An 11,065-nucleotide genomic window follows, 5' to 3' on the forward strand; every position below is an offset into this window, starting at 1 on the left:
ACTTCACTCTGTATGACAGACTCTAGGTCCATCCACCTCATTACATATAGCTCCATTTCATTCCTTTTTATGGCTGAGTAATATTCCATTGTGTATATATTCCACATCTTCTTTATCCATTCATCTGTTGATGGGCATTTAGGTTGCTTCCATGTCCTGGCTATTGTAAATAGTGCTTCAATGAACATTATGGTACATGTTTCTTTTTGGATTATGGTTTACTCTGGGTATATGCCCAGTAGTGGGATTGCTGGGTCATATGGTAGTTCTATGTGTAGTTTTTTAAGGCACCTCCAAACTGTTTTCCATAGTGGCTGTACCAACTTACATTCCCACCAACAGTGCAGGAGAGTTCCCTTTTCTCCACACCCTCTGCAACATTTGTTGTTTCTAAATTTTGTGATGATGGCCATTCTGACCGGTGTGAGGTGATACCTCATTGTGGCTTTGACTTGCATTTCTCTAATGATTAGTGATGTTGAGCATCTTTCATGTGTTTGTTGGCCATCTGTATGTCTTAACAGCATTTATTATCTCTCACAGTTTCAGTGGGCCAGGATTTCAGAAGTGGCTTGGCTGGGCAGCTCTGGCTTGGGATCTCTTAGGAGGACTCAGCCCCAAAGGTGGCTTATGCGCATAATTGCCAAGTGGGTGCTTGCTGTTGGAAGGAGGATTCAGTGTCTTACTATGTGGGCCTTTCCCGAGGGCTGCTTGAGTATCCTCATGACATGATAGCTAGCTTCCACTAGAGCGAGCAATCCAATAGTGAGTTAGCTAGGTGGAGCTATCCTTTATGTGACCTAGCCTTGGAAATCACATAGCATCACTTCTGCTACATTCTCTTTGTTCCAAGTGAATCATCAAGTATGGACTACATTTAGGAGGAGGGAAATTAGGCTCCAACATTTGAAGGAAAGAGTGTCAAAGAAATGGCAGACATTAAAAACTAAATACATATTATGAAGGCATATTTATTCATGTAAAATATGGTACTGGTTCATGAATAGACAGGACAATGGAAGAGAATTGAAGGTAAAAAAAAATACCCAAGGATATAGAAAACTTAGTGATAAAGATAGGATCTGAAAACAGTGGGGCAGAGAGACTATTCAATAAACGGTCTTGGGGCCACTGGGAAACTTCTGGAAAAAATAGAGTTAAATTTTGTACTAAGGTTTTTAATGTATTTTTCTTATTCTTTTGTAGTCTTATTTTGTATATTTAACTTTTTCATCCATTTGGAAGTTACTTTTATGTAGGTTGCAAGGCACAAGGGTTTAACTTTATTTCCGCAAATAATGTATGTGTTTTTGCACATATATATTAAATATGTGTATTTGCATTTAGTTCTTTATTTTCTTAGACCCGGCCTTCTGAAACACACCTGCACATCTGCACTCTGGCCTTTCCTCTCTGCGTCCTCTCCTTGCCCTCATTCTTTAGATCTGTATTCCTCACTGCTCTATGAAGCAAGCAAGTGCAGGGGGGTGATAGTCTCCAGCTTTAAAGACAATCAAAGTGGAGCAGTCTCTTGGAAGGTACATGACAGGAGGATGCAGGAGATGATGGCAAGTTCTTTTCTAGCTTTACAGTTACTTCCTTGTACTAAAGATTCATTTGGGAGATCACAGTAGAAAGATGGTTTGCTCTCCTACAGAATATGGTATATATTCAAGACTTTGAATCAGGAACCCATGTATGGTGCTGTTTCTCCAATAGCCATGATTCATGAGTCTGGGAATCAAGGGGTGGTAGCAGGACCGACCTCTCTCATTATTAGACCAGATGAAAAGCTCATAGAAGTTTTGCTTCCCACCCCCCACAATTTTGGGCTCTGCTGGTTCAGAGATCTTACTTTCTGTCATAGTCTGGGTTGCCCAAAAGGCAGAGACTGAGACAAAGAATTATTTGCAAGTAGTTTATTTGGGAATATTCTCTCATGGGGAGAAGTGACAGATAGAGGGGTGTAAATAGGGAAGAAGGGAGAGCCAGTCCCAGCGTGGCTTATTGAGTTGGCCACCACTAGGCTTGATGAAATGCATCACAGGACCATCCACCTTAGTGAAAACAGGGGAGCGTATATTCATTAGCACGTTATTTAAGGGTTGGCCCATGGATCATTCACTGCCCCCTATACTTTTAGGTTGTATATGTTTGAGTGTTAAACTGGCTTCCCATGGCATTCTACCCCATAGAATCAGAGAAACCCTAGGGCAGGACACAAGAGGCAGGTGGAGCAGGCCTGAGGTGTGGCTCGAGCGTGGGTTGGAAAAGAATTTCCAGACACAAGGCAGATAGGAAAATAGAGTTTATTAGAGAGAAGGGACGCTGCGAAGACAGCGAGACGACTTCCTGGCAGACCAGGGAGAGCCGACCCCTTCGCAGGCTTGCAGCCAACTTTTATAACCCCTAGACAGAGAAAATTCCTGCCAGGAGAATAGCATTAATTGACTGGTCAGTGTGCTGTAAGGTGAAGGGTGTCATTAGGTGATAGACCAGTATCCTATATGTTGAATACCTTCCGTAATATGGGGTTGTGTTATCAGCTAGCCTAAGTCAAGAAATATAGCCTAAGTTAGGATACAAATCTTGCTGGGGGGAGGGAGGTGGTCAAGTTAACTCTGGAATTGAGTTGTTAGGCCATAAATTAACTCTGACTTTGGTTTAGGGCTCCACATGAGGTTTGTATCCATGTGAAGCTGGTTGGAATCTGTGCAGAACTGGTAAACTACAGTTGTGGCTGGAATAAAAGATGATGTCTGAGAGAATCTGAAGTGGTGCATATGGAGTTTCCGAAGCAGTTCTCAAGGGAGGAATACTTCTATCACAATTGCTTCAACGATTCTGTTCTAATGGAAGCTGGAACAGCTACCTGGCTGTTTTGGGTTATGTCACTGAACCAACAGGCAAACAAAAGAGTTACAGTGGTGTCTGGGGTAATTCAATCCAAATTAATAGAAAATTAGGTTTCTCTATACAGTGAGGAAAGGAAAGACCAGGCCTTGTATTCTGGAGATTCTTTGGGGTGCCACTCAGTAAAAGTTAATGGAAAATTATAGCAACCTAATAAAGGCAATAATGCTGAGGATTCAGATTCCTAAGGAACAAAGCTTGAATAGGAAGAATGCCATCCAGCTGAAGTGATGACAGAGAACATGGAATAGGTATGGAAGAAGGAGTTATAAGTGTTAGCTATGGCCTTGTGATAAACTGCAGGGTAAGGAAGAGCTGAAAACTGGGAGGTAATCTAGCACATGTGGGGAGTAGTAGACATGGTGGTGGCAGGGTGCTATTAAGGTTTTTCCTAGAGAAGTAACGAGCTAGATGTACCTCAGAAGGATGCACATCTGGGTTTCCTTTTCTGTCTTGGCCTGAGGAAGACATGATCTGGGAGAATTTATCTTTTCTCTTATTCTTGTCCTTTTCATATATCTACATATGATCGAATCATAGAAATCTAATGCTTGTTAACTGCAGATTTATTTTTCTCCTGGGATAGGTTTATGGGGAATTGAGTCGTAGTGAGAGATTTTGCCACCCTGAGAATCTTTGCCAAATATGTCTTTCATGGTGGTACTCTGATGGCTTCTTGTTGCCCACAGGATAAAGCCTAAACACCTATACTCCTAAGCTATTTTGGGATATTTGCATTCTGGTCCCTGAGTTTTATGGCTTCTCTGTTCATCTTTTCCACTGCTGAAAATATAGGCTCCACAGGACTACTATCCGTTCTCTAAACAGGCAGTGATTAAGCTTCCATACATGAACTTTTCTCCATCCCCACCTTTCCGGCAGTATAGTCAGTTGTGATCTGTGACTGTAATCAGTCACTGCTCCAAGACCCTGAGAATGTTTGTCCTAGAGAGGTCCTGGGTAATTGCTTTGTCTTTAATGAGTTCCTCCAGGATCTAGATTCCTCTGGGATCCAGGGCCCCTTAGGCCCAATGATGTGCAGAATGGGAGATGTGAGAAGGAATGTTGCAGACATGATGACTACAGAGACTGTTACTTCACATGCCTTAGTGAATAAAAGGGAGCAGGATCTCAGGTCCACATCTTGGAGTCACCTTCACACACTGGGTAAGCTGGGCAGAGGGTGAATGAGCTTGTCCCTTAGGGTCCTTCCAACCTGAGGGTCTTGATTTCCCAGGTTGTATGATGTTCTGCAGGAGAGTTTTTCAGATATGATAACCCTCCTCTTCACCTCTCAACCTCCCATGATTTCTCCATGTTCTAGAAATATTTTGAGTGCTGTTCACCACTTACATTATTCTTTTTATTAATAACATTTATAAATATTACTATATTATATCTCACAAGATGTCTTCAAAAGAAGACATCTCTGTAGGACAGGCATTTAATGCAGAGGTCCTTAACTCTTGAATATTTGTGGGTGAGTCAAAAATTATCTGCACTCCAGTTATATTAAAATTGTTGTGAATTCTGTAGCCAGAGTGTGGATAATTTTTGACTCAGCCTTGTATATTTGAATTACTTAAGGAGGTTTAGATAGCACCCCCTCTTCCCAGAGTTTTTGATCACATTTATTGGGGAAGGGTGCAGTAATATTTTTAAATACAGTGTGGTCCACAGACCAACAGAATTGGAATCACTAAATGTATAATTTGTGCTTATAAAATACAGAATTTTAGGCACCACAAGAAACCTACTAAATCCAAATCAGCATTTAACAGGGCCTCTATGTAATTCATATGTAAATTAATTTTAAGAAATACTGCCCTTTGTGATTCTTATGGGCAGCCCAGACTGAGAACTACTGATTCACCAGGTGAAGATGAGAGGCATTGTTTGTTAATGGAGCAGCTGAAGCTCGTATTCCTAATCTGTGGCGATATCTGCAAGTGCTGGCTCTCTGCTTTGTGATTCCTAATAAGACTCTTGACACAAGAGATGAGTACCATTCATTTCCCAGGGAAGCAAAATTCTAAGTATTAATGTGGCTCAATTAAACAGCATCAGCAGGGTGAAAATCCCAGCAGTTGGAATTTCTTTCTTTGAGGGAAGGAACTTCTCATATCCTTCATGCTCCTCCTTAGTTTTCTCAGCTCTGAGGCACACTCTGTGGTATGGACATCTGGAGAAGAATTGGAGGGAGGTCCCAGGAGTAGAAATTCCCTTTATTCCTTCCCTTTTTCCCCAAATTACTAAACATATCCATCAGATCCATTTCTTTCCACATCAATATCACTCAATCCTGTGGATTTCAGTAGAAGGAATAAGTAACTGGATGTAAATTCTGAGTTTTCTGTTTAGGATAAAGAGTAGTGTGGTTGAGGTAGTCTAATACGTTCCATAAGTTTGAGGTTACAACCAAGACTTCTGTAAAAAAGTGTCAAAAACTAATCAGTTCTTGTTCTGAGGGGATTTAGTAGGAGTAGATATTCTAAAATAACAGGAGTTTTCTGTCTTTAAAGTTGGAGGAATGCATGTTTCATCCTGAAGCACAGCCAACAAATATTTCAAAAAATGAAACATTGGCTACAGTCAGGCACTGTTCCAGGTGCTGGCGCTGCTGCAGTCATGGAGGTATATCTGGCCTTTTCTGCATGGAGTTTATAATCTGGTAGGGAAGACAGTTATAAACACATAATACTGCTGGGTATTGAGTGCTGTCGAGACAAGCACAGGATGCTGTGGAAACATAGCAGTGGGTTCTTACCTGGTCTGGAATAACAGGGAAGGTTTAGCTGAGTAAGTGTCGTGTAACATACATGATGGATAAATAGGGGCAAGCCAGGAAAGAGGGAGCAGAGGGAGGAAGGTGCTAGGCAGGAGGAACAGCAAGTGCAAGAGCATGATACTGTGACTTTTAAGAGAGTGGAGTGTGCATGTCATTATGGGGCTAGATGAAGATGTGGAGGCATGCAAGGGTCAGATCATGAAGCAGTTTTGGTCTTTGAAAGGAATTTTGCCTTTACCTTAAGAGTAATTGTAACAGGGAAGAGCCAACTCTGACTACACGTTGGATCTGTTTCTTTTACTTTATCCTTTGCTTCGCATCGCTTTTGTTCCCTGAAAGGATACTGTCTATACACAATGGCCTGCCTTGGGGAACCCTGCCCCTCTGCCTGAATATTAAACCAAAGTGCCTTTGTTCAGGGAAACATCTGGACCCTGTCCACCTGTGGATGGCTGCAAGAAAGAAGAAATTAACACATCCCCTCCCCGAGGCTGACCACTCCAGGGGACATTTGCAAAATTTATGGCGTTTTTAGTTTATTTCCTCATCTCCTCCCCTGCTCTGTGCTATAAGACACTGGCATCCAAACCCCCAAAAGATGCTTATTTTGAGACTGTTGTCTGCCATCTTCTCAGTCTGCCAGCTTTCCGAATAAAGTCGTGTTCCTTGCCTCTCAACACCTCGTCTTCGATTTATTGGCCTGCCATGCGGCAAGCAGAGCGAGATTGGACTCCATAACACAATGAAAATCCTTGGACTCTAAGAGAACAATGATCAGATTTTCATCTTAGAATGCCACAGTGTGAAGAGATTGAAGGAGAGTAAGAATGGAAGCAGAGAGATAAATTAAGAGGCTGTTCCAGTGGTACAGACAAGTTACGTTAGCCTGGTCCAGGGTAGTGAGAGTTGGGATAGTAGTGGATGAATCAGAAAGAGAATTAAGTGGGAGAATCTATAGGACTTGATAGACTTGGGTGTTGATAGTGACAGAAAGGAGGAAATGAAAGAAAACTCCTAGTATGTCTTGAGCCTGGATTTCTTTTACTGAGGTATGAGATACCTAAGGGAGTGGATCAGGAGAGGGGCAGGGCGAGCTTATGAGTTTCACATGGAATCTGTTGATGCTGAAGATGCTTGTGATATTTCACAGGGGAGATAATCACTAAGCAATTGATGAAGGTGATGTAAGTTTACCCATGAGCTTTAGATGGTAGTTGATGCCAAAGGAATAGGCGAGTTCTTTCAGGGCTGTGTATGTAAAATTATGAGAACAGTGTTTAGGAAGAAGCCCAAGAAAACACCAATGTATAAGAGACTGGAGAAGAAACCAATCAAAGTTACTGAGAATGAATGGCAAGGGAAGTATCAGGAGAACCAGTGTGAGTGTATAGAACATAAGAGATGAGAGTGTTTTAGAAGGGAGAAAAGAGTTAATATTCTTACATTCTAATTGGTGAGAAATGAAGGAAATGCCTGAAAAAGTGGCTTGGATTTGGAGATGTAGTGTATTTCTAGTTTCAGAATATTGTTACAGATAATGAGGGTGAAGTCATTTATTGACAAACAGCTAACAGACTATGCATCACAGAAATATGTTCATTTTTATTCAGGTTTTTAATGGACACCATTATTTTCTCCTAAAGATATTGGACACAGAGCATGACAGGAAGAAATCAAACTGTCGTCTCAGAGTTCCTCCTCCTGGGCCTGGCAGTTGAGCCAGAGCATCAAAACCTGTTCTATGCTCTGTTCCTGGCCATGTATGTTACCACCGTCCTGGGGAACCTCCTCATAATTTTCCTGATTCGACTGGACTCTCACCTCCACACACCCATGTATTTGTTTCTCAGCAATTTGTCTTTCTCTGATCTTTCCTTCTCTTCTGTGACTATCCCCAAGTTGTTGCAGAACATACAGAGCCAAGACCCATCCATCCCCTATGCTGGCTGCCTGACACAAATGTACTTCTTCCTGTTCTTTGCAGACCTGGAGAGCTTCCTCCTTGTGGCCATGGCCTATGACCGCTATGTGGCCATCTGCTTCCCCCTGCACTACACCACCATCATGAGCCCCAAGCTCTGTCTTTTCCTGGTGGTGCTGCCCTGGGTGCTGACCACGTTCCATGCCATGTTACACACCCTGCTCATGGCCAGACTGCATTTTTGTGCAGACAACATGATCCCCCACTTTTTCTGTGATATGTCTGCTCTGCTGAAGCTGTCCTGCTCAGACACTCGAGTTAATGAGCTGGTGATATTTATCACTGGAGGGCTCATTCTTGTCCTCCCATTCCTACTCATCATCCTGTCCTATGCACGAATTCTCTCTTCCATCCTCAAGGTCCCTTCTGCTAGGGGTATCCGCAAGGCTTTCTCCACCTGTGGCTCCCACCTCTCTGTGGTGTCCCTGTTTTATGGGACAGTTATTGGTCTCTATTTATGCCCATCAGCTAATAATTCTACTGTTAAGGAGACTGTCATGGCCTTGATGTACACTGTGGTGACCCCCATGCTGAACCCCTTCATCTACAGCCTGAGGAACAGAGACATGAAGGGAGCCCTGGGAAGAGTCTTTTGCAGAAAGAAAACTCCCTTCTCTCTATGATGGTAAAGTTGAGATTTCTACACAATTTTATCCAGTAGGTATATTGATATTAATATTGCAATATTAACCCGGACTTATTTTTTCCCCAATGGCCTTTTGGTTAAGTTACATAGTAAAAAATTGCCCAATAAGTAAAAGAGATAAAATGGAGATATGTAGCTGTACTTGAAAAGGGGATGTTAGTGACCTGCAAACAAGGGCTTCCTCTTTGTTTTTCCCAGGTGACTCTAAGAAGCATCATTTAAAAACTTATAATTCATCTTTGTCTCCAGTCATTAAACAACTAATTTATTATGATTTTTAAAACCCAAACCCTGCTTTGAATAATACTTTGTCCTTCCAGGTCAGTACTGGTTAAAACTCAAGATTCTCACTCCTCTGCTAAACTGTACTTTTCACTGTTGAATACAAATTATTACTTACCTCTTCTTGAGCAGCGTTCGTATTATTCTGTCTCTTAACTTTCTCCTCTCATTTATTTTCATGTCGCCATTGTTTTTTTGACCTGACCTGACCCTCAAGTGAACTTTCTATCTCCTTTGCTACAATAGTTTAGTTCATCTTTACCTGGGAGCTCACTCATACCTGGGGCCCTAAAGTTACTCCCTCAGGTGTGGGCAAGGAAGCCGGAGTCTAGTTACCAGCCTCACCCTTTAAGGGTGTCTCTCTCTTGCTTACTATTTGTGAATTGGTCAACACATTTTACATCTGTGATCTTATTCTACTGTTGTGGTCATTCACCATTTAAGATGGTGAATCTTATCACCATCTTAAAGACTGAAAAATGTGGAATTTGAGGACTTGCCAAGGTCCCAGAGTGAGTCAGTACTGAGCTTATCTAAGATCTCAGAGTATCTGATTTTATGAATTCTTCTTCTCATTTCCCCCACCTCAGAAATGAGGGGAGCACTCATTCATTTTTGAATCTTAGCTCCACATATGGCATTCTCTAGCATTCCAAGTTTGGTACATTTGTTTCCTTATTGTCTCCCGTAAAGGATGGCATCTAAACCCATCATTTTAATCTTCTCATATATTCTGCTCACCTCCACATCTCTATCTGCAGTCTAGACATTTCTCCAGTTCCCAGTTTTAATTTTCATCTTCAAGGTAGACATCTCAACTTGAAGCTCTAAGAGCACTTCAATCTTAATATGCAAAAATTGAGCTTTTTATTTCTCCCAAACTTGTTCTTTGTTTTATGTTCCATTTGTTTTTTTCAGCTTTATTGAGGTGTAATTGATAAAAATTGCATACATTTAATGTATACAGCTCAGTGAGTGTGGACATGTTCATATACCCATGATACCATCACCACAACCAAGATACTAAACATGTCTATCACCTCCAAGAATTTCCTTGTGTTCTTTTGTTGGTTTGGTTTCCTTTCCTCCCCTCCCCATCTCCTCCTCTCTCCTTCCCTCTCCTTCCCTCCCTCCCTCCTTTCCTTTTCCTTCCTTCCTTCCTTCCTGTTTCTTTCTTTTTTTTCCTATTGTTTGTTTTCTTTCAGAACACTTAGCATGAGATCTGTACTATTAACATATTTTAGAGTGCAAAATATAATGCCATATTATTACCTGTAGGTACTATGTTGTGCAGCAGATCTTTAGAATTTACTCATCTGATATAACAGAAATCTTATATCCATTGAAAAATGATTCTCATTTCCTCCTCCCCCCAACAACCACCATTCTATTCTATGGGTTTTACTATTTTAGATACCTCATGTAGGTGGAATCATGCAGTATTTGTTCCCCTGTGACTGGGTTATTTCACTTAACAGAATGTCCTCTAGGTTCATCCATATTCTCACAAATGGCAGAATTATTTTCTTTTTTCAGTGCTGAATAATATTCCACTGTATGTATATACCACATTTTAAAAATCCATTCATCTACCGATGGACATTTGAGTTGATTCCATATCTTGGCTATTCTGAATAATATTGCAATAAACGTGGGGCTGCAGATATCACTTTGAGATCCTGATTTCCTTTGGATATATAGCTAACAGTATATAGTGGTTCCAATTTCTCCACATCTTCTCCAACACTTGTTATCATTTTTTTTATAACATCCACCTTAACAGGTGTGAGGTGTCATCTCATTATAGTTTGATATGCATTTCCTTGGTGACTAGATGTTGAGCACCTTTTCATGTATGTGGTGGCCATTTGCATGTCTTCTTTGGAGAACTGCCTATTCAAGTCTTTGCCCATTTTTAAATTGGATTATTTGTTTTTGATTTTGAGTTGTAGAAGATTCTTTTAAATTTTGGACATTGACTCCTTGTAAGAATGATGATTTGCACATATTTTCTCCTTTCCCATAGGATGCCTTTCTGCTGATTGTTTTGCTTGCTGTGTGGAAGTTTTAGTTTGAGGTAGCATCAGAAAGAATAACCCCAGGGATTTTTTCACTTGTTTATTTTGTATGATCTTTTAAGTTTGCAGTTAAATTCAATTTGCTAATATTTTGTTGAGAATTTTGCATCTATATTTATCAGGGGTATTAGCATTTAGTTTTGTTCTTATAGTATCCTTATCTGGCTTTGGAATCTGGGTCATGCTAGCCTTATAAAATGAGTTTGGGTATGCTTCCTCCTCTTCAATTTTTGGAAGAGTTTGAGAAGGATTGGTGTTAATCCTTTTTAAAGTTTCAGTGGAATTCACCAGTGAAACCATCTGGTTCTGCTCTTTTCTTTGTTGGGAGGTTTTTGATTGCTGATTCAGTCTTCTTTCTCTTTATTGGTTTGTTAGAT

The 11,065-nt window shown here is 40.9% G+C and overlaps 1 protein-coding gene across 1 annotated transcript; it reads left to right on the plus strand.

Annotated features, from left to right (window-relative positions):
• The first annotated feature begins 7,360 nt into the window (after positions 1 to 7,360).
• LOC130840264 (olfactory receptor 1E2) lies at positions 7,361 to 8,305 on the plus strand. The gene has a single exon (XM_057715600.1). The coding sequence runs from the start codon at positions 7,361 to 7,363 to the stop codon at positions 8,303 to 8,305; it is 945 nt and encodes a 314-aa protein (XP_057571583.1).
• The last annotated feature ends 2,760 nt before the right edge of the window (positions 8,306 to 11,065 follow it).

Source organism: Hippopotamus amphibius, chromosome 17 (assembly GCF_030028045.1).
Source record: "Hippopotamus amphibius kiboko isolate mHipAmp2 chromosome 17, mHipAmp2.hap2, whole genome shotgun sequence".
NCBI lineage: Eukaryota > Metazoa > Chordata > Mammalia > Artiodactyla > Hippopotamidae > Hippopotamus > Hippopotamus amphibius.

What these genes read in the sequence shown, in the direction of transcription:
- LOC130840264 (XM_057715600.1), top strand. Translation starts at nt 7,361, where the DNA reads ATGACAGGAAGAAATCAAACTGTCGTCTCAGAGTTCCTCCTCCTGGGC.